This window comes from Anthonomus grandis, chromosome 14, assembly GCF_022605725.1.
Source record: "Anthonomus grandis grandis chromosome 14, icAntGran1.3, whole genome shotgun sequence".
NCBI lineage: Eukaryota > Metazoa > Arthropoda > Insecta > Coleoptera > Curculionidae > Anthonomus > Anthonomus grandis.
The window spans coordinates 16,246,734-16,271,976 of record NC_065559.1 but is presented as its reverse complement, the minus strand read 5'-3'; the positions used below and the strand labels follow the sequence as shown (position 1 = coordinate 16,271,976).

Here is a 25,243-nt window from a genome sequence, read left to right as displayed (position 1 = left end):
TTCCTTTATACCGGGTATTAATATTGTGAACATCTGTGCGAAATTTTATTTTATTATATAAGTAAGGTGGAGATCTTAAATTAATTATTTTAAAAAACATTGAAGATGCGTGAAAAATCCTTCTGTTGTGCATAGTCAACCACCTGGTTTCCTTAAGCTTGTGTTTTATGGGGTTGCGCTTTCTTATGCCATATATTAATCTAAGGCACGCATTTTGGAGTTTCTGAATTCTACTCTCATCAGTTCTCTCTTAGTTCTCAAGCATGGACCATACACTGCATCGCAATGATTAAGCTGTGATAGGACCAGCGAATCACAAAGTAGAATTTGTGTTTTTCTATTTAAAACGTAACGATGTGTATAAATATTTTTAAGGTTTAAAAATCCTTTTTGAATACATGAATTTACGTGCTGCGTGAATCGCAGGTCACTATCCAGAATCAAACCCAAGCTCTTGCAGTGCTCGACGTGTTTGATAGGCTCGTTATTGATATGAATTAGGTCCCTATAATACTGTAAAAAAATCGTAAATGCTGGCAAGGTCATAATTAATGGCAGCCACTGCTTGGGAACTTTCACCTGGTTCAAATGAGAGATATATTTGAGTATCATCAGCATAATAGTGCTGCTTAGATGATATGAATATTTTTGCCATGTTTGATACATAGATTGAAAAAAGGATTGGCCCAAGGATGGAGCCCTGAGGCACGCCAGAAGAAATCTCTAAAAAACCAGAATCTACGCCATTATACGAAACAGCTTGATACCTCTAAGATAATTAACAATCAACGCGCATGCCCCCTCCCCTAAACCAACAAATGACAAAATATTTATTAAAAGATCATGGTTGAGAGTATCAAAGGCGTTGCTATAGTCAAGCATTACCAGTAATGTTTATTGGAATCAAATGCTGATAAAATATCATCAGTTATAGAGGCCAATGCCGTACAACAGCTGTGGTTTAATCTAAACCCTGATTGTGTCACTGGTAAAATTGAGTTGTCTTTAACATATTTCCGAAGCTGCATTTCCATTACTTTTTCTAATATTTCGCTTAATGTAAGAGGATTTAACGTCTTGGGTAAAGGGCTAACTTTCGCTTTTTCCACATTGAAGGAAAAACAGAATTTTCAAGACAGAAGTTTATGACTGCTAGAAAAGAAGATCCAGGTATACGCACCCAAAACAGGAAATCTCTAACTGAAAACAAAGTCTAAAACCTGAAATGAAATCTCTCAAGATTAACTACTAGGCATAGAGAAAACACAAAAAATGTATATTAGCTGCAACCTCTGCTGTACACTGTGTCCCATTTTGGATAAGATTGCACGGTATCTCGGTAATTTTTTAAGATATAGCTTTGCGGTTTTCGCTACCCTATATCACTTTTTTCTAAAACTTTTAAAGCCACAAGCAGAAATATTCCAAGTACTTTTGTTCTTAAAATACAGGGCGAAAACGAAAATGTTCACTTTTTGATATGTTATTATCTCTCACGCCCTGTATAAGATAAAAAAAAATGAAAACTGCTTATAATAGATATTTTTACATAAGTCAGTGGCCTATTTAAAAAAAAAATGTTAGAGCAATGTTTTTAAGATTGGGCACAAACTTGGTATTTTTTAAATGGAACACCCTATATATTCTAACGTCAAATTTTTTCTTTTTTTTTTTCTGAATACATTGATGTATCACAACCTAATCTTTAGTAAATTTTAGCCTTAAAAATCAGAAAAATCCATCCAAAATTTATGTTTTTTCACATAGGGTAGCCGCCTTAAATAGCTATGTGGATAGAGCTTTGGAGATTCCGATGTCGGCTGAAGGTAGAGAGATGGAGTTGTTTATTATGAGACAAATAGCTGTTACACATAACTTCAACACTAAATTAGTGAATAAAATTAAAAATTAAATTCTATTGCGTAATGCATCCAATTATAGTCAAATGGTTTTAGACAATCAACTCTAACAAAACAAAATATTTTTCATCAACATATAATGGGGTTGTTTCATATAAAATACAGAGGGTTCTTGCCTCTGTTAATGTTGATATTGCTTTTAGAACTTAACATACCTTAGGTGGGCTTTTGGTTAATAATAAAAATCGGACAGATAATTAAAATTTTTAAAGACATTTATAAACTTCATTGGTTGTTTTTATGTGGGTCGAACAAAGCCAGTTAGCGAGACAAAGAACAAAGCGAGAGTAGTTTTAAGATCAGGTTTAGTGAACATGATAGGTGCATTAGGCAAAATAATCCTGAGTCATTATTTGCAAAACACATTATAGAAACCCAACACCGTTCAAACATACAAGAAGACCATGTAATATTACATAGAGTACAAAACCACGTCAACCTAAATAACATAGAGCTTTTGGAAATCCAAAGATTTTTAAAGGCAAAAGAAAAATCACTCAACATCCAGATTGATTTTCCTGAAAATAATCTGATTAAAATATTAATTGACTAGTAATTTTCTAATGTTCTTTTAACCCTCCTCCCTCCCCTAATTTTTGCCTTATGTTAAAATTTGCTTGATTAAAATTCGTCAAACTTAAAATTGTGTCCAATTTGTTCATTTTTCTCTCTTTCCAACTGCTAGAGCCACCCGTTTTTTATTTATTGTAACAACAATCTACAATTCAAATTACACTCGAGTACCTGGTATTTTTGGTACGCAATAAGAATTTAACTGCGAGCTTTTTAGAGATAAAATTTCTTTTTATGATTTGTATATAGTGTTATAAGTTTTAACAAGGTACCTCCACTTGTTCCTTTGGAAGGGAAATGACAATTATTATGATTTTTAGTGTTGCAGTGGCGAAGCGTACGAGTAGTCAAGGTAGACACTGTCTACCCAAAATTATCCAGTTATTTGTCATTAATTTATCACGTAATTATTTCATGTAATTTTTGTTAAAATAATAAAAAATTAACACAGAACGTAGTCGCTATCCTTACTATTATTATATAGTATCTAAATATGATTAATCCGAAGGCGCGCCCCGCCTGCCGCACTGATTAAGATAAGAATATGGGCTGACGCACAATAATTAATGTATATGAGCCCCAGGAAGACACATTGATATTTGTCTTCTGAAATTTGGAGCATCTAATCGAACCAAATACGCATTAAGCAGGCCACAGAGGTCCGACCGCATCAGCCTATTATGTATGCAAAATTTACTCGCGGGAAAGACATTCGAGCTTTTGTCTATCGAAGTCGGCCAGCTATTTTATTATGCTGTTGAGCGTTATTGTTTATGGACACGGTTGATCTGGTCGGCCACAATACATCTTACAGGTTTTTTTAGTGGTTATTTATAAACCACTGTTTAGTAGTAATATTTTATGCGCTTTAATTATCTATTTCATTAAAGTGAATAAGATTGAATTCACATTTTTTTCTAATTAACGATTTTTATTGTTTGTCTACCCGAAAAGAAAGTTCACGCTTCGCCACTGCTGTGTTGTCGGGTCTATGTTTTTAAAGAAACTTTTTTAAAGTGTATTTGTATTTTAAAATTTTAGAAATTTTAAAGAAATGTATGTTTGTCGTTTCTTAGCCATAGTATATGTGACAATTTTCGTTTTAACTTATGTAAGTGTACCTTAGTTCTTTTATAATAATAAGTGAGCATGCCTATTAGGATCTAATGCATTTACCTCCTTCCCCTCTTTTTTTGATTTTTAGTCCTTGACCTGATGCGATAAGTTTTGTAATCGCATAACCGGTTTTTCTGCATAAACAAAACCCCGTATTATTTTAATTAAAATATAAAATATTTATTTTGATTTAAAATTAAGGATTGTCATTATATAAGACTGACCTGGCCATGTTGCTAAGTGTAAACTTCAGGTTAAACCTGTATAACACACTTTCATTTCGTTTTTAAGGCATCGGATTGTATACTGTAATATTACTTTGCGCATGGTGTACATAGATCCACCTTTTTGACATGTTTTCCGAACTTTCAACTTTCCGCAAACTATGGTGCTGTTGTGAACTTTTATTTATGGTTTTTACTTTGATCTATAAAGGGTTAATGTATTTATCTGTAACACATTTGTCAACCAACGCTTCTTCTAATTTACAAATAACTTTAGAAACATATACCTAAACTTAATTCTTAGATGAACAGTGCTTTAATATTAGCAGTAATGATCTAATAATAATTTAACACAATTTTATTTAAATATTCTTTTAAAAACATTAACTTTTTAGAATTGTATTAGAATATATTACCTGAATATAAGCTAAGGGAAAGAGTCCTTGTTTGCCACCACATTCTCCTTGATACCAGTGTGGGTCCACTTTTCTTTTTAAAATGATAATATCTCCCTTTTTAAAAGACAAATCCCTAAAAGATACTTTTCCTTAGAAACAGTTTTTTTTTTTAATTTGTAACCTTATACAATATAAAAATTATAGTTCTTACCCTCGATCCTTAGATATATAGTCATATAATGCTTTGGCATATGGTTGATGAGGAATCACATGACCGCTATGTTTATTATTACTCCTCTCTACTAAATGCTGTTGAGCCAAATTTTGAACTGAAAAATGGAAACCAAAAGTGGTACTTTTGTGGAACTTTTTTCGCACCAATCTTATAAAAAATGGATCTGGGTCAAATTGGGTGACTCGTTGACATGTTATGTATCTCGGTGTGGACAGGTTCCAGGATAATCCCTCCTAAACCATAGTAACAAACCCATATTAAACATCACGCAGGCCAACCACTGCCCTTTTTTTCTTGAAATTATCAGAAATGATCACAATGATCATAAATGAGCTGCCCGCCCAACAACTTTCCACATATAATTTATATTCTTCAATAAGCCGATAGAAAAGAAAGTGGAAGGAAACTAATATTAGTACATTGGCAATCAGACAAAGACTATTTAATAAATTCAAAAACTGCATTTTATTTACAAAAGTACTATAAAATATGAAAAACATTAGCTGTCAAATAACTAAATTGATTTAAAAGTATCCAAGATACAAAGTTTAGGAAAATGTACCATAGACATTGGATGCAAAAAAAATGTACCAAAAGACATCAACATAAAAGGAGTGATTTTATTCCCGTTTTCAATGAATATCTAATATACAGAAAGATATAATAGATAATTAGATAGATAGATAATATTAGATAATTTAAAAAATAAAAAAGTCGATCTGCAATACATAGAAGTAAAAATACATATTTTTAAGTATGCAATCTAGAAAGAAATGTTAGTAATAAGTCAGTTGTTAATTATAGGAGTGAATTTAGACTGTTCTAGATTTTACTTCCGATCGTATTCCAATATTTGCAACTCCTCTTTACATAGAACCTGTTTTTTCGCCTAAGTTAACAATAAGATTTTTCTAAAAAAAAACTATTTGAACGTCTATAGTTAATAAGGCAAAGATCAGAGGCCGCTATGGAACCAGGCTTTAAAATGACTCGTTTGTTGTCATTTATCAGTGTTACTTATACGTCCAATGAGTGTGGAACTTTGTACTAGTATTTTCATTTATTATTTACTAAAAAAGGAAATAATCAAACTTGCGGAATCTTGGCTTGTAATACTTCATAAAATATAAGCGATTAAACTTCCTGTTCCCAGGTTCAGATGGATTAGCCTTTGTGTGATTTGATAGGGATTGTTTTTAAGGATTAGGTATGTTAAGGATCAAGTGGTAAGTATAGTTTATCATTTAAAAAAAGCGATTAAACTCGCTGTTCCCAGTGTCAAGTGGGTCAGCCCGTTTAATGTTTAGTAGGCATTTTTCTATAGATTGGGTAGATTTGCCTTGGAACCGGTTCAATTTTTGGTTCTGTGCCCATAGAGACATTTGTTCAGGACGCCAACGAACATATGATTATCCAACAAAAGACAAATACAAATGTAGCTAATTTTACTGGGATCCATTTTCTATAATTGGAGAGGGATATTTTCCTACATACAATGTACAATCTGTATACTCGCAATTTTCTTAAAAATATTTTCACCTGTAGAATGTTGAGAAGGGCTCTTATTTGGTTTTGGTGCGCGTTTCGGCGGAGGTACTACACCAGAATTTTTCATGCCTTCTAGCAATCTCATTAATAGGACGTTTGGAGGTAAGTCCTCGATTTTTGTAGTCACTAAAAAGAAGAAGAAGAAATAAATATATAAATTATTAAGAATATATTAAAGTTTTTGGATAATTCTAAGCTATGGTTTTGTTAATTTATAACTCATTAAAATAAAAAGATATTTAAATCAGTACTTCTATAAAGAACAAACAGTAGGATATAATGTTTTAGCCGAAACGCGAAACCAAAATCGACCGGTGTTCACGCCGCAATAATATCTTTTTTTCTCTACCTAAATTAATTAGGCCCATTATTTTTTATTGTTAATTAATTGTTGCGGAGTCGTTGTCGGATACGTGTGAGAAATAAGAGTTGCGAAGCTGAGTTGAACAGGTACCGCTGAAGGGTGAGTACCATTTTGACATAGTCACATTGTGGGTGCGTTTGATATATATTTTGTTTAATAATAATTACTTACATTAATTATTATATAGGAGCGTCAGCGACTATATTAAGACCGTGCTCTCTGACTGAAAAAACGTGTTTTTTTGTAAATAAAAATTCATATCTTTGGCTGTATGGGTAGCGAAACGATGAAATTTCACGTCACCTCTCAATACATTGGGAATGAGGTATTCGTAAACAATTTTTGTTCCGGTACCCACAAAGGGAGCGGTACCGAGTTAAAAATTCGTAAAAAAACGTAAAAATTCCTTTCTCCGGAGAGAACTCATTTTTAAAGCCTTTAAGCGACCTGAAATTTTTAGGACATAAGGGTTAATGGTTAAGAACTGTATATTTTTTGCGCCAGATCTGTATACAGAGTGAGTTATTATAAGCGATCAAAATTGAGTAAAAAAAAATTCAAAATGGTCCAGAGGCTAAAAGATAATTTTTATAAAAAAAGTTTTTCGGCGAAGACTTAGTTTTATGAGAGAAATAACATATTTGGAGCTTTTTTTTGACAAAAATTTTTATGCGAGTTCTGGCATTTTTAGTTTTTTGAAATGTTTCGTTAAACGGTACTTATTTCGAAAAAAAAATTATCAAAAAAAAGCTTCATCTTTTGTCTTTCAAATGTCATATAACCGAAATTCTTGCGAACCATACAGGGCGAGCAATAATAAATTTTCCCCATGAAGTTCCGAAAAATTGAAAATATAAAATCACATTTTATTTAATAACTTTCATTTCAGCTTCATTGCCTTTTCCGCTCTATTAGTTACATCATTAGTACATAAGGAGATTTGTAAGTAGTTTTAGTTTAGTTTTAATCTTCTCCCGAAGATGCTAACATCGTTAGCAAAACACGTGTCGAGAGTAAAAATAAAGAGTTTTGGTTAGTGGTAAAACAGTCTCATAATTTGAGCATCACATCAAAGGTTCCAACCATAGAACTATTGTTTTTTTATAAATTTTTAAAATATTGAGTTTTAAGGTCACATGACTAACAGTACTTTCTTCCTATTTGTCCAATTTGATTAAAATTTGGTATTTGTGGATTATTTAGTATACAATTTTTGTTTTTTTACCAATTTTTAAAATATTGAGCTTTAAGGTCACATGACTATCAAAACTTTCTTCCTATTTGTCCGATTTATTGATATTTGGTATTTGGGCTTTATTTAGTATACAATTTTTGTTTTTTTATAAATTTTTAAAATATTGAGTTTTAAGGTCACGTGACTATCAAAACCTTCTTCCTATTTGTCCGATTTGATTAAAATTTGGTATTTGGGGTTTATTTAGGATGCAATTAATAAATTTTGAAAGATATTTGACATATTGAATTTTAAAGTCACATTTCAAAGTTTTTTGAGGCATGATACCCAAACAACTGGTCCTCACTTTTCTTGGCATATAAGCTTTGGCTCCGACTGACCAGACTTAGGTACACCTGATAATTTCTGTTTTTTTTTTCAAGAATTCCTTTATGGCTCTTTACAGACAAGACCTAAGGGTTCCAAACTGGTCCTCACGGACCAAAGTCGCTACACCTAGTTCGTTTAGAGATAAATTCTCGAAATGTCGGCAAGCCAGAGTATTATTATCAAGTTTCTACGTCCTCAATTTGCTCAACAGTATCTCCTAGAAAACAGAGCAAAAAGTCTTGCTTAGTCAAAGGTCACAGAAACTAATGGAGCATACAGAGTCTTGTGAAGTATACTTGTGTCTTTCCATACTTAAGTCAATTATCGACCACTTTGAACCACACAAAATAAAACAAACAATCAACAGAATAAACATAAAACAGAAAAAAACAAACAGAATAAACATAAGACGCCAATTTTCCAATAGTTTGGTTTTTTACAAAAGGTCTTTGGATAATATTTGCATCTTGTGAAATGTAGGGGATAATAGACTCGACGATTTTTTAAAGTTTGTAAATAATCTTTACCCAAGAATTAAATTGAAAGAAACAAAAAATTACCCTTCTTGGACATTCTTTTGATAAGGGAAGACAATAGTATTAACTTAGAAATTTACAGAAAACCCTGCACTACAGAAAATGTCATACAGTTCAATTCTAATTCTCCAACGACCTACAAATGTGATAGCTTCAGCTCTTTATTCTAACATTTATTTCATATTCCTTTGTCAAGAGAATCATTTGATAAAGAATTTAACATCATCAAATAATTTGCGTATAACTTATTTCCACTTAGAACAATAGACAGAATGTATTACATAATTGTTGACAAATAAGTCTTTCAATTTAATACACACTGAAAGGACGACAGTGACAACATACATAGTTTTGTCATACTTTGGTAGCATTTATAACGCATTAAGCCAGTTTTCAGCAAAATACAATATTAACACTTCTTTTAAGTTCAACAACATCCTTGGAAACCACCTTGTCGAGGCTTCGTTGTTAAGGCAAAGAAAATAATAGTAAACTTCGTTAGTATAATTATCTTTGGTTAAGGACAAGCTAGATTCCCTGACTTCTTCTAGAGCGTATGAAATCAGTTGCCCAGAATTTCCAGCTGATATATTAGACAATCTGGTAGGAAAGTGTCTATTCTTTTTTAGGATGTATTACATTTAAATCGTATACCATTTGAAAATAAAATTAATTGAACGGAAAACTTTTGAACTATATTGAGATGAAATCTGAATTAGGCCTGCTGATGAACCTTCAGTAAACACCTTAAGGATCCTATAATTTCTAATGCGCGTGACCATTGGTTTGGAAAGAGTTAAGAGAGTAAAAGGTTCAGAAGTTCAGATTGCTGATCATTTTGCCACCTATTTAGAAATAAATAAAGCTCCCATAAAAACCTTTAAAACTAGTGATAAACAAAATTATGCGCCATGGATAACTGAAAATATTAAACTCCTACAGAACCTACGTAACACTGCCTTAAGACGTTATAAAAAATCAAAATTACCAGCACATTTTTCTTATTACAAAGAATTGAGAAATTATACATGGGCTATAAGAGCTGAGAAGAGGGCTTATTTGAGGGATAAATTTTTGATTTCAACTGTGAAGGAAAAATGGGCAGAGCTGCAGAAACTTAATTTAACAGGATCAAAGAATAATGATAGAATTCCTAAACATTTAACTAAAAACCTAAACAATATAAATTCGTTTTTTGCTAATCCAACACAGGTTACTCATCCGTTAAATAATGATCTAATTCACTTTTATAGTACTCACATTAAGGAAGGTATAACAAATATATTAACTTTTGAACCGGTAGTAGAGGCAGAAGTCACTAAAATTATATATGACATTAAAAGCAAAGCTTTTGGGTCTGATCAAATAAATGCCCACCTAATTCAACTTTGTTGCCCTCATATTATTCCTTACATCACGCATATTATTAATGTCTGCATTGAAATTGGCTATTTTCCACAGAGTTGGAAGCATGCATATGTAATTCCCTTACCTAAAGTTAATGAACCAACTGAATTTAATCATTTGCGTTCTATAAGTATTCTTCCGGCCCTGTCGAAGATCTTTGAAAGGGTACTTGAAGGTCAAGTGAGAGCATTTATTGGTGAGTTTGATATCATTCCTTCAAAGCAATCTGGTTTTCGCCCAGGAATGGCTGCTCCTCCGCAATGGCAGCTGTTACAGATGATCTGATTAAGTCGGTTGATGACGGGAAAACAAGTGCTTTAATCCTATTGGACTATAGTAAGGCTTTTGATATGGTAAATCATCATATTCTCATAGCAATTTTGCATTACATTGGTTTTAGTATGTCATCTGCACGGCTTATTAGATCATACCTTGCAAATAGATCACAGCAGGTTATGTTGGTTATGCAGTGTATATTGGGACAGGCTTTCTGACTGTCTTCAAGTTATTGCTGGGGTACCACAAGGAAGCATATTGGGTCCTCTCCTTTATACAATTTATACTTGTAATTTTGTTGAGTCTTCAGTTTTGCAATTACCATCTTTACGCTGATGATACTCAGCTCTACTATTCTTTTAATATACGTGAAGTCGACATTGCTAACGAGAATATAAACCTTGAAATTCAGAGAGTTTGTCAAACCTCCGCTGATCATAATTTAAAAATCAATCCTGCCAAATCAAATTTTATTATTTTTGGTAATGAAGTGTCAAAAAAAGTTGCCCAGGAGCGCCTAAGTCTTAAAATTGACAATGTGAATATACCTTGTGTAAAACATGCCAAGAGTTTGGGATTGGAAATAGATAGTGATTTGCGGTTTCTGGAACATATAACTTCAAAATTGAAAAAAGCTTATTCAACTCTCCGTCTTATTTATTCTAGTCGTCATTTTTTACAAAAAGATATTAAATTATTGCTATGTGATTCGTTAGTGCTAAGCCATTTTAATCACTGTCATGTTATTTATGAGCCTTGTCTTGATAGTTTTGAATCTAGAAGGATTCAAAAAGTACAAAATTCATGTTTACGTTTAATTTATGGCGTCCGTAGACACGAACACATTTCACCGTTTTTACGTAAATCAAAATGGCTTAACATGTACAATCGTAGAAAACTACATATGAATACATTTTGCTTTAAAATTCTTAAAACAAAAAAACCAGGATATCTTTTTGAGAAACTTGAATTTAGAGTTGATGCTTGTAATCGACCTTTGCGTTAATGATAAAGTGTCCATACCTAGACATCGAAAAGAAATATTTAAAAGATCATTTTCATATTGTGCGGCTAAAACTATAAACCTATTTACACCGTCATTTTCAAACACTTCGCTGTTGAACTTTAAAAAACGACTTAAACAAATTCTGATTGTTGAACAAATAGGCTCTAACTGAATTATAGGGGTAAGCTTGTCTCACTGGATCTCTTAAATAGCTGTGATTTCTTGAAAAACGGTTTTTAAATTACGTGTTGAGTTATTGTATTTTTTTTTATTAAATTTCTGTATTTTTGGTTAATATTGTTGGTCCTAATAAACGAATTATTATTATTATTATTATTATTATTATTATTATTATTATTAAAATGGGTGATGACGGTGAAACATAGGAAACTTTTCATCTATAGCAAAGAAACTTATATGATTTGCGACAACATAAGAAACTAGTTCAAGAATGGAGCATATATGAATAAAGATTTAAAGTCTAGTTCAGAGATCTATTAGAATCTTTGATGCGTCGCAGATGCCGCACTAACTAGTCTGTGCGCCTATGTCGTATTTATTGTCGTATGATATATATGTTTAAATGGCAAAATTTTATATAGTTCATCTATGAAATCATTTTAAATATACGTAAAACCCCATGTTTTACACTATTTTTTATTTTTCTTTCGAAAATATCCTTTTTTAGAAAGAAAATAATATCAAAAAAAATTGACTGCTGACTAAAATCCAAGCATCTTACAAAATATTTTAAACACTAAATTTTTGGGCTGTTTTTGATTAATTTCGTCGTGTTTTTAAGGAGATCTTTAAGGATGGGTCCATCGCCTTTAAAATAGTTGTTGGATGGGTCTATCACCAACTATTGAATAGTTGGGAGGGGGGCCATGTGAGGTTATTATTATTTGATGGGTTTTGCTTTCTATACACGTTATTGAAAGTGGAGAATTTAGAATTTGGCCTGTATTCGTCTAATTTTTTTGCAGTTTTTACTGTGAGGAAGTGTGTTTTTTTTATTTAGGCAGGAAAATTTGGCAAATGAAGAGGAAAGTGTTTGTGCGTGCTTATGGAGACTGCGGGTGCACAAGAAAGAGAATAACATTTGTGATGAAAACAATAAGAGTGATCTGGACAGTGTTTAGACTTACATAGTTCTGATAGTTCATGTTCTAGTGTTGAGGAAGCAAAAAGAAGCAAGGGAAGTAGAAGCTACAGGGGAAAATCAAGCAGTTTTAAAACGTAATTGTTTAAATACAGACTCCAAACAAATTTATCTAAATGTCAATAACAATCTAAGGAATAATACTCAGTTCACAAATTATTGTAGTGCTTTGCAAAAAACAGCGTTTTTAACAGGGATTCCCTATAGTACAATATGCTATTTTGTAAAAAAGGGATTAAAGACAGAAAAAAAAAGGAAAGATGCTGGACAATTAAAGGGACACGGATATTGCCAAATTGCTAAGGGAAGTTGTATATTCTTAATACAAATTAAAAAATTTTGGGAGGAAGAAAGATCCATATACCTATTATTTAGCCGAAACATGGTATCATACATTTATGATTGATATATGATTTCCATTTTCTGGGAAAAAAGGGACTTTTTAGTAAGAAAACCATATTTTTATTAATTAAACAAGTCTAAAATTTTGTTTTTTACAGCTTACTGCCCCTGTTGTCCGTCAGCGACACAATAAAGACTGCTTCTTTCTCCATTCTCAGGAAAAAAGTCCTTCTTTTGTCATAGTAAGAAAACCCTATTTTTTTTAATTAAACAAGTTTAAAGTTTTGTTTTTTTCAGCTTACTGCCCCTGTTTGTCCTTCAGCGACACAAAAAAGTATATATAATGTAATGCTTTAGTATACATATGCTGATGTGCGAGATGAAGTTGGATCATAGCCGCAACAGAGAAACTGTTTCCTTCCTTAATGGAACAAACTGCTAAAGAACAAAAGCAAAAAAACAGAATTTAGAAAATTGTATTAACTCTTTGGGCCAGATCCAAAAGAGTAGTTAAATTTATAATTAATATTTATATATTTTATATTTATACTTAAAATGTAGTGTTTTGTATAACATTTTTAGTTTTTAATAAAAGCATTTATTTTTGTTAATTCTCATCTAATCTCTCCTAATATGCACAATAACTAAATATGAGCCAAACAAATTAATAAATATTACATTCAGGATGTAAAGTGTGTTTTTTTTATAAGTAAAACTTGTGTCTTTTACAAACATAACTTTCTGACTACTTTTTTGACTACATAATTACTTTTTATCAAAAGAAGTTGGTACTAAATATAGAGATGGGGGTTTTCATGAGTATATTATTATAATAATATATCATAATATGTATTAATTTAAAAAAAACAATAATAAAGGACATTGAATATGGCAGCCAAAATCCCCATTAATAATCACCACCAAGTAAAAATAAGTCTCAATACCCAAAAAAAGGAAATATATACAATTTGAAGACAAACCAAAACATTTTACCCTTTTGTGTCAAAAAGTAAATATTTAATACCTAATCTACAGAATAAATTGGCCTAAGTAATTCGTACCACCTATTCTCTCATCACTTGTTATAAACACCCCACTGATGGCGCTAAAAACTAAACTTATTAAATTACAATTTTTGGTTAAACTCACTTTAGTGCTTAAATCTTATATTTAAATAAAATATTATCTTGCTATCAACTATCCTCAATTTTTAACTTAATAAAACTAAACCCAAAAATCCCGAATAATAAAGTTTTAAATACAAACAAATTTTAAGGCCGGACCTGTGCAGCTTTTCACACTTGAGTGGCTGTGACTAAGGTCAGACGTCTAACAAAATGGTACATGGGCGCATGTAGTCAAATTTTACGAATCAAATGTATAAATTCTTAAAAAATGCTTAAAACATTTATTTATTTAATGGAATGATTAAATATCACTTAAAATATTATTTTATGACTCTTTCCACATAAAATATTGCGATTTCAACATGCATGTCATGTGACAATACAAGCAACACCGGCACACGGACTATTCGCGGCACATCAAAGATTCTAATATATCTCTGAACTGAACTATATATGCTTAAATGAGTTTGATTTATATATTTATTAGGAAAACTTTACAAACACTGCAAATGTGTCATAGTAATTGCATGTAAACACAACATGAGTTGGACAGGAAAATGACTATTCATCTGCCTATAATAAGTGTGCAAAAAGCGCACAATTCATTAAAAAAACGTAAAAATAGAATTCAGTATTCATAAAATATTTAATTTTTGTGGTTATGTATCAGAATACATATATAATTGGCACTTGTGCCAATCTTTCTTTGCAAAATAAACGTTTAATGTTTTGACTGTAAATTTTATTTAAATTAAAATTAATACTATTTGAGAAGAAATAATATGGTTTTAGAGGAAATTCAAATTTATTCTTTCACCACAGTGGTTATTAAGAATGGTGATTCAGTGTCTTTACCAATGCTGGTAAACATGGGAATGCAGGGTTCCTTTCTGGGCCTAATATGGTTTTTAACATATCTTGTGGATTTGCTAAGATTAGATAGTAATGGCAAATTTACAACTTTTGCTGATGATAATACCATCACTTGGAATCACAAGGTTAAGAGCAGAAAAAACTTTTCATGAGTTAAATTTAATCAAAATCTGGTGTGATGCAAATTTCTTGTGCTTTAATGTTGAAAAAACCAAGATTCTTATTTTTAGGTTTTCATTTGACCATCTTTGCATAGGTCAGCAGTCTATTGCCCATAGTTTGAACACAGAGTTTATAAAAAAGTTATCAATCACAGCTGCCATTGTGTTGCAGTATCTTGTTGGGGAATGTATTAATGGTACAAAGTTCATGTATTAATGGATCAAGGAGTTTTTCCTTTAGGCTTTACTCTAAAGGAATTGAACGTTTTTTTGTGTGTTAGTTATTTGTTCACATACAAACTCATTCTTTGGTAACTTCGATGTTAGGTAACATTTTAGGTCCTGTTCAGTAAATGTTGTATTTAGATAGAAATAGCCAATGTTTTTTTTTGCTACTACATCATGTTTGTCTTTTCTTCTTCCAATAATCTTCTGCCTGGTTAATGTTTTGGTGCTACTACCTGCAAGATTTGTTACATCCTGCATGATACTTGTTTGAGTGGCCAGCTGCACTGCTGCAGAAACATTTTGCAGAGTAATCGGTCCAGTGTTATTTGATTTCTCAATTCCGTTGTGGTTTGGTTCAATGGAAATAGATTTTCCCTTTTGAGATCTTTGGTTATTGGTATTTTGAGGTTTATTGGAATTTGATTTGCTTTGCCATTGGACGATGGAACCTTTCGCTCTATTCTCTATGGTAGTTAATTCCGCTGCCGATCCAACTCTGACGCAAACTTGTTCTCTGCTTCCTGCACTAAATTGTCAAAACTTGAACTGTTTCGGCGTAATCTTTTGATAAATCTGTCCTTATTTTGAAGTTCTCCAAATTGAAGATAGTTTTAGTTAATTAATTTTTCTCTTCATTGATTTCTTGCCTCTTTATCTGGCATCTCGTTGAGCAGTAAATACCGTATCCACCGAGTTTGACTGCCTCCGTACATCTTTCTAGGCAACTTGGATCAAATATTGCTAAGCACTCCGTACAGCAGTAATTTGTAAATTCTTTATTTTTGAAACATTTGAAAGAGCTTTGCATCTTGTCCATATTTTGGAAAACTATTATTTAACATTAAAATTTGCACTAAACAGATCTCTCTAGATCTCTTTTATGTTTAAAATTTCTCAGGTATGCAAAGCGATGGGTCTATGGAATTTCCGAATTATTGGAATTTATAGTTTTTCTACTATTTATTTACAATGCACACTATTGGTTTTGCTATTTTTCCTTGTTACGCGACATTTAATGCAAATTCTGTCGCGAAATCTCAATCAACTTGTAGTTTGTATTTTGATAAAGATTTTGATACACAACACAACTATATTGTCTTGGTTTAACACATCAAAAAAAAAGTAAGTTTCACAGTAACACAACCAGCATTGTCACTCACTATCCTTCCAAACTACTGTTTTTTTTAAGAGACCCAGAGCCTTAACATAAAACTCGATGTGTATATTCTGTGCTATAAAACCTAGTTAAAGCTAGTCAACAAACATTATAAGAGTATACAAGATATTGAATTTTAATGTCATTCAAATCATTTATAGGCCATATAAATAGCAACTCATTAACTTACCAATAATTCTGCATTCTGGACACCTTAACTCTTTGTGCCTCTGGTAAATGTCCTGCAGACACTTTTTGCAAAAAGTGTGCTGACATGGAAGCACTTTACTCGACGTATCCAACCTCTCTAAGCACACAGAACATTCTAGAAGATCGTTTAAGGTTCCCTCATCCATAGTTTATAAATACCAAAATGAGAAATATGAACAGCCACAAATAATATCTAAAAGAAACATGAAAAAGAACACATAAGATTATGATGGATTATAGAATATTCTAGAAACAAGGTTTCTGGCTACCCATTGCAGGGTGATACAGGAGGAATCCAGAACTCTTATTTCTACTTAAAGTGCTGTTTTTCAAAACTACTTTATGGTGTTATATTCAAATGCCTTATATATACTAAATTGAATAGCATGTTTTATTGTAAATTTACTAATTATTAAGTTTATTCAAAGCAAGGATTTTTTGAAAAAGTAGAAACAAAGTTGGTATAAGTCTGTAAATATATGCCTTGTTGTAGCCAACAATAGTCATATAAACAGATATTATCTATTAACTTACATAGTTCTTAAGGTTAGTAAAATCATCATTATTCAAAAATGCTAAAACAATCTTGATGACAAATAGTATTTATTTAATATTTAACAGTATTTATTTAAGATTTGTAGGATTTTATTTGTATGACTTGGGTGATACAGTGAAACAGAGGCATAAAACATCATTGCTCTTAAAATTATTGGTCTCCATAACAAAACAAAACAATGTAGAAGCTTCTAAGCATTTTCAAATTATTCCATAGGTTTTTAAAAGGGACAGCTTTCCATGACATTTTAATCAATTTTATTGCTTATCTCAAAAAACAATTTAGCACAGATTAGATTGTCAACGTGAGTGCACATTTAAAATTAAAACAAAAAACATACAGCTACTCAAAATTCTCTTACAGGAGGAAAAAAAGCCTAAGAAAAACAGGAAGTTATGTTGATTTGAGTTTATTAGTGATGAGTTTCCTAGATTGATTGTGGCTAACCGGGTCAAATATCTGGGGCATATAAATTAAAATAATAGAGTTTATATAGCTGTACAGAAATCTGTATAGAAAGTATAATTCAGAATTTGTCTCTCACTACTTGAACACAGATTCTATCAGACTCGATATCTACAAAAGATGGAGATTAAAACATCTGGTTTTAAAATGCTTAATCAACAAATTGATTCCTTAGATGTAATTAATAGTATTTTGCCCTTCCTTCCAACCAATTACCACTGCTTAATCAATTTGCATTGAATCTTTTTTAACACTAGGACCAAGGAAGAAATGAACCATTAAATCATCTATCTGTTTTACACTTTGAAATTAAATGTATCTTTAATACAGATTTCCTCTCAAATCAGAATCATAGCTAATATTCGAAGACAGTTTTACCACTAAATGGTACCACTAAATGGTCTCGTAATTTAAGCATAGGTATGATACATAACAAAGGAACTTGTTTTTAGTTTTAGTAGAGATTTTAAATGTACTGTGTCTTTTTTTAACATGCTTTAATATTAAAGTTCTAATATTTTATGGATGTATATGTAAATTTAAGTTTGAATTTTAATATTGTAATTTGTTTATTTGTATTATGTGTTAAACCTAGTTTTATTGTGTTCTTACTATATTATGGTTTGTTAATTTTTTTTGTTTTCGTTTTTTACAGCTTTGTCAACAAGATTTCTTATGACAATAAAACTTATATTGACTGATTGAAGTAATTTGTGTTTCCCTTGCACTTACTTGCTTGGACGTTTGCAGAGAAAAGGGAGTCCTCAGCTCTCCCTCTGACCTTCCCCAAAATATAATACCATATCTCAAAACACAATAAGATCATATAACACTAAGCATAAGGCTGTTTAATTAAGTTTCGATCTCTGAGAGTCTAAAAGATACTTCTAAATTTTCCTGAGAGTACCTCAACACGTTATCCCATTTAAGGTCCTGATAAAATAGTCAGAAAATGTCAGAGATCACAAAAAAAAAACTTAAGTTCATTTAATTTTTTTTACTACAATTATTTAAAGCCCTAGCAAAGCAAATCTCCATATGAGCACCATATCTGTTTCAACAAATTAAAAAAATTTTTGGTGGCAAAAATTATCTTTAAAGATCCATATTTTATCCAAACATTTGGTTATTTTTTTTTAAATTTAACAACAATATGCAGTATATAAACTTCCTTCAACATTTGATTGAATGAATAAAGATATTACAACAAATTCTCTAAAATTCCTCTGCATCAAAAAACAAAAACTTGGAATTCTTGAAACTAGTTCAATTGCATAGAACTTCCGGTTATAAAAGTAAGGAATTCTTCTCATACCTACCTTGGGCGCGGTACAAATTTTCTGGACAATCCTATATAACAATAGATCCACATTACACTACTTAAACATTTTTAATCAAATCATTGCTAAATTTTATCGGAATAACATCTAAAAGCAAATTAATGGTATCCAAAGTACATTTGTTTGATTTTCAGGAAATCAACTAAGGAATTATGCAAAAAAATATTAACAAAATGCTATGGAAGTGAAAGGCACGATTTGACAGCTACTACATTTAAACGTCAAATTTGACAAAACTGACATTTGGAATTTAATTTACAAGGTTGTCAGATATATTTAAAATCATTTGCATGACTAAAGCTGCATTTACATTCAACTTATAATTATTATATTAATTAATTTGATTTTATAGCGTGATTCCCAGAAAAAATAGTTTTGGATTTAACATTTGCTCTTCTTCTTCTTCTTAGCAGGAACTTTTAAATGCTGTAGAAATAAATTGAAGAATAATCATCGAAGCTGTTGGATGCGTACCAAAAATTATAAAATCGTTTCATATTATTTAGTTTATTGCTCCACATCATATCAGGAAGTCTCAGAATCTCAGGATAATAAGATCAATTAGGACTTTAGAGCTTTTGGTGGATGAGCAAAAAATTGATTTAGCCAAAAAGTCACGCGTCACGTGGCCCGATTCTTTTCCACCTAGGTCACCAGACCTAACCTTTATCGTCTTAGATTTTTGAGGGTTACATAAAAAATGAAGTGTATAAAAAAATACAAAACCGTTGGTGAACTTCAAACACATATTAGACAAATAATTCGATTAATAGATCGAAGATTATTTTTAAAAGCTACAAGAAGCGTGCTTTACTATGCATATAAATGTATTGAACAAGATGGCGACGTTTTTCCTCATTTATTGAAAATTAAAGGTTACTTGATGTTATTTTCATATTTCAAACGCAACTTACCTAAATTTGGTAAATTTATTAATATAGCTATAACTTTAGTATTTTTAGGCAATTATATTTTTAGGCAATTATAGTGTAAATAAACTTTTTTATTAAGAAAATTATTATCTTTTGATTTAAATAAAAATATTCAGGGGATTCTATTTAACAAAAGTACAATTTTTAATTTTTGTTGAAAACGCGATGTTAAATTTTTTTCTGTTTTCCCCATTTTGATTAACAGAACAAATCTTACTCAAAACAGTGGGCTGCCGGAGGCAGTTGTTCATATAGGTCTCCTGATAGACCCGTCATGCATGCCCCACCGGGGGTTACCAGAGCCCAATGGTCTTTGAAGCACTGAAGGTGTTACCCAAGTATTTGAACCTGGCGCGCGTGAGTGCTGGGCATTACGTCTGGTCAACGGTTTCATCCTCCTCCCAGCACCAACAGCCAACAGCATTCCGGGTTTTTTCGCAATACCGATAGTATGGAGATGGTTTCTTAGGTGCCAGTGTCCGGTTAAAAGACCTGTCACTACCGAATTTCACGTCTTTTAATAATAATATAATAATAAAGCTATTATTTAGCATAAAAAAGCTACATATAAGTACAAGTTTGCCTTATTAGTCTTATTACAATAGTAGAAATAGAAAAAAAAAACAACATTTGTAAATAGGTGAAAATGAAATAAAAATTAAAATAAAAATAAAAAGTGTAATGTATGTACAGGACACAAACAAAAAGAAACAAGAATAAACCTACAGTACCTAATTTAACAAAAAAATTATTAATACAAATACCAGGAGGCAACAATAAAATTAAACAAAGATAAAACTTAACTTATTAACAAATAATGAATAAAATATTTATATACAGGACGAGAAACAAAAGAAACGAGAATAAACCTACAGTGCTAAGATGTATAAATAAAATAAATAAAAACGGTCTAAAATCTGTAAAATTAAAATAAATAAATATAACTATCTGTACTAACAGTTATCTAAAAAAAATTTTCTTAGGAGCCTTTTGAACCGGTTTAGATTATCACAGTTTTTTATTATCACAGGTAATTTGTTAAATTCAGATAATCCCTTATATAAAACCGCGTTTTGCATTTGGGTCGAATTGCACCGTTGCAAAAAAATAAAATCTGTACGATTTCTCGTATGATAATTATGAATATCACTAAATACCTTCAATCCATCACACAAATAGTTAGGTAACAAATTATGTTTAAGTTTAAAAATAAATAGATACACATTAAATAAAGCCCTTTGCTTCACAGACAACATATTCAGAAGTCAGAACATTCAACATACATTTAATTGGCGTATACCAACTACATTTTAAAATTTGTCTCATAGCTCTATTTTGTATTTTCTCCATTTGGTTTATTTTATACTGAGGTAGATTAAACAACAAAGTCGAACAGAATTGTAAGTGTAGGAGAGCAATAATATTATAGAGCTGTAGTTTTGTATGCATGCTTAAGTTTTTACCTATTCGAGTTATAAAACCGACTTTTTTTGAAAATTTTCGCATTACATAATCAGCATGAGCTTGAAAGTTTAGATTGCAATCCAACATTATGCCTAAATATTTAATTTCCCCATCATAAGTAATATTTTCCCCATTTACAGCTATGTGCATATTTTGGATTTCCGCTTCACTAAGCTTTGATTTTCTTTCTAAATATGCAAAATTTGGATTTATCAGTATTTAAACATAGCTTATTAACACACAGCCAATCTTTTTTTTTTAGGCGTAGTAGATTTTTGGTGAGACTGGCAGAGGGCCAACCTATGAGACCGACCCTGTATCTTAAATATTAACAAAAATACCAATAGTGCCGTAACGTAAACGGAGGCGGGTGTAAGTAATACGGGAGCGAGAGGGAGTTGAGGAAGAAACTTGCAAGCTTCCCGAGGTATCTTGCACATCTCTCTATATAAATATTATATATATAAAAAGCTGCAGCTTGTTTTTAGGACTACTCCTTTTGAGAATATTTACAATTGATGTATTTGTAAGACTGTGTCATAAGGCTCCTTGTATGTTTGCCAAGTGTTTGTAGTTATCTGTGTTAAGGCTGGAATACTACTTAGATAGGTTTGTGGAGTAGTAAGTTCAATATTTTTGTCTAAACTACAAATTAACTTATTAACTAAGACGCCATCCTGATACCTTCCATCTTGCAACCCTTTACGAGGGAGTGAAATCACTTCTAAAATCTGAAAAATCAAGAGGAGCCAAGAGGTGTCATAAATTATTTTAAAGGCCTTTTTTGTCTTGAAATCAATTTGTTAATTATAAGCAAAGGGATTACTCCCAAATGCTTTTAACTTCAAAATAGCCGAAAATAAACACAAAATAAAGCTTTATGCCTGCAATTTTTTCTTATAAAATGACTTAATAATATTGTTAAATAATTAGTCGTATACCATACATAAAAATTAGATAAATAAAAGGCAAACACAAGTATATATCTAAAGAAGTTGAATTATTTGGTTGCTGAAAACTACTAGTACTTTTTTATAAAATAAGCAAAATATTACCCAATATTTCTTTATATATATAAATCTGTTACGTGTAGAAGTACTGTATTAACAATGGTTTATTCTACTGCAGAGAGGGATGAGATAATAGCGCTTTTCTTTCAATCCAACAATTAGGCCAATAGTATTTAGCCGTACAAGTATTTAATAACCTTCATCCAGAAAAACGGCGAACTACGAGAAAATACGTTCTGGATTAAATTCGTAGCTAAATTCAGGAAAACTAGCAGTGTTTTAACTAAAAAATGTAAGGTTCAAAATGTTGTTATTACTAATGAAGCAATGCGAATAACAAGACAAGTACAAGAATTAGCAGAAGTTGCTTGTTTATAGGATACTATAGGATATTATAGCAAAACAAATTAAATCCTTACAAAATTCATCTAGTGCAAGAACTTAATGAGAACGATTATGACAGGCTGTCATTTTGTGAAACGCTTAGTGGGTAAAGCATTGTTAATCAGCGCCTTATTTACAAAATTTGTTTCTCCACTCTCTCGGTTATTAATGGAACTTACTAATGGAAAATTATATCGTCATAACTGCCGCTATTGGTTAGATGTCAATGCTTCGCGAAGTTATTACCCAGTTTCCTGAGAACCCAGGTAGCAGGATGACGTCAAATGACGTTACGCGACGTCATTATAGGAACCTCACTTTGACGTCAGTGAAAGACCTCTTATTGTCGTCCTGATTGGCCACAGGTACATGCTGTTGTTTTTGGCAATTATAGTAACTATACTAATTTAATAAATTTTACGGGTTATTTAATCCCCTCGTAGAGGGCTGTAGGGTCAAAGGGAATTATTTTATAAATAGGCCCCTTTTTGGAAAATAAAATTAATTTACATGTTTCATATTAAAATAGATAAATTACTTAAAATGCTTATGTTTATTTTTTTTTGTTTTTTTTTCAGAATTTTGAAAAGCTCTTACATCCGGAGAAATGATAGCAGCCACTTCAAACTTGGCAGTTATATTCAGAATTAAAAGACCTTTAAAATAAGGCATCACATAAGATTGTAGGAGTGATCTCACCCTACGGAGTTAACTGGCATGAGGGTGACTTGCTCATTCAAAATTGTCCCCCTCGAAAATAAAATCTACGTGTCAACAAAACAAACAAAAAATTTTTTTTCATACCGAAAATGCCCCTGATTTTTGCTAAATTTCTGATATTTGCATCGGTAACATTACAAATCTGCCGAGTTATTTTTTTCTTGCTGTACGGTTTTTTTAATTATAACCGCTTTTTGTTGAGATATTTTGAAAACAAGCACGTACTTGTATATTGTTTTCTTTCTGGTTTATAAGCACTGCATGTTTTTTCTCGTGCAGGAAAGTTCGCACTTGCATAGTTTTTTCCTCAATGGATCTTATATTTTTATACCCTGCACCCCCGTATTTAGTAAGAAGCTGTAACAAAAAATGAAATAAAAATGAAATGGTACCAAAAACTAATTTTGAAATTATATTTAGAATTAATTATCTAATTTACATAAATCATAATAACAATTATATTATTATTGTTCTGTTAAATAAAAACCAATAGAAGAAAAATTCTTTATTTTATAACAGAAATTAAGTCTTATTAAATATAAATAATTTTATATTTAAAAGTAAAGCTACCTAATCTTAAAAACTAACGCTGACTTTTCAACATTTTAGATTATACAAAAATAGAAAATTTAGAAAGTAACATATTATTTTATCTAAAAAGATTATGTTTTTATATAATTAGTTCAATTAAGATGAATAAGAGGGATAGGTCAACACTAAAGAAACCTAACCCGATCACAAAATATTATTATCTAGTAAAAAGAATAACCATAACCGACTAAGAGTTCATGAAAAAAGACTGGTTTGATTTTGTTTTGGCCATGAATTTTTTAGTTTAGAAAAATCAATTTGCGAAAACTTTTCGTTTATTACAACATTATTATTTAAAAACGAAGTAGGTTATAACTCTTTTCTTATGCTCTATCTAAAAATATTTTTGATTAGTAAAGGCAAGGCAATCGAAAACTCTTCATCGCATTGTCGGTTAGATTATTTATTGTAGAAATATCTTTAATAAAAGAATTTTAAACATAAGAAAGCTCCAGATATGGATAACTTTAAATAAAAATTAAATACGGACAAATTACAGACTTTAAACTAAATACTAGTAAGACATATGTTTTGGTTTTGTTACTAAAGTCTTGATAAACTCTCTTCCAATAGCAGTAGCTAGTATTGGAGGTACTGCGTTTCCAATTTGCCTGTATTTTTCCGTAACAGAATCGACAAACTGAAATTCGTCATGGAAACCTTGCGCTCGGGCTGCTTCTCTTACAGTTAAAATACGATGTTGCTCAGGATGAATTACTAAAGGAAAAACAACCATTTAATTTCGATATCTATATATCAATGCTACGATCTACACAACACTATGTTTTATTAAATAATACTACCATTAATGAGCCTCAACTCTTTCTACATATTTCTTTCAAAAATTTTGTCCATTTGATCCGCTAGATATAAAAGACATAATTTTTTTTTTCCGTAGCTAAAATAAGACTTTAAATTCTGTCGTCTTTTATGATATTCAACACTTACTCGAAAAATATGGTATTAACGACATTGTTGGTCTTTTGAGCCAAATACGTTTGTTCATTCTAAATTAATTAAAATGAAATGTGCAACCTATTAGAAAAAAGGAGTATTGTCATTTTATGAATATTCTGTAAAGGTCCCAAAAAAAAGTTATGTTCCAGTTACGTTCTGAAAATATTACCTGCACCAACATCGTTTTCAAAACACTATTAGGACTGTTTTTAAATAGAAAGAATGCTTTTATCGAACACGGCTACATATCTTCAAAATATTTTAAAATATTAATGAATATCATGAATATATCTTAACCAAACTCGTAAAAAGTATATTTTGCATTGCAACTATTTTTGCGTTGCACTCAAAATGGTTTAAAAGAATGAGCAAAAAAATAAAGAGCTTTGCTAGAAAGGA

General features: G+C 31.0%; 2 protein-coding genes across 9 annotated transcripts in view; both read right to left on the bottom strand.

The window, feature by feature from the left end:
• The window catches only part of LOC126744375 (E3 ubiquitin-protein ligase SH3RF3), an 84,928-nt gene extending 65,945 nt beyond the window's left edge, over window positions 1-18,983 (bottom strand). For 7 of the 8 annotated variants that reach the window (XM_050451748.1, XM_050451753.1, XM_050451755.1 and 4 more), the window contains exons 1-5: window positions 18,766-18,983; window positions 16,406-16,618; window positions 6,005-6,139; window positions 4,442-4,559; window positions 4,249-4,363 (exon numbers count right to left, since the gene is read on the bottom strand). In XM_050451748.1, coding sequence (XP_050307705.1) covers window positions 4,249-4,363; window positions 4,442-4,559; window positions 6,005-6,139; window positions 16,406-16,571 — 534 coding nt within the window. In that variant the 5' untranslated portion in view covers window positions 16,572-16,618; window positions 18,766-18,983. Of the gene's footprint in view, window positions 1-4,248; window positions 4,364-4,441; window positions 4,560-6,004; window positions 6,140-16,405; window positions 16,619-18,761 lie in introns of all 8 variants that reach the window. The other variant, XM_050451749.1, reaches the window with a different exon arrangement.
• Window positions 18,984-24,572: 5,589 nt separating this feature from the next.
• The window catches only part of LOC126744643 (DNA (cytosine-5)-methyltransferase 1-like), a 51,398-nt gene continuing 50,727 nt past the window's right edge, over window positions 24,573-25,243 (bottom strand). Inside the window, exon 15 of the mRNA XM_050452142.1 lies at window positions 24,573-24,604. The gene's annotated coding sequence lies outside the window, so the exon portion shown is untranslated. The remainder of the gene's footprint in view (window positions 24,605-25,243) is intronic.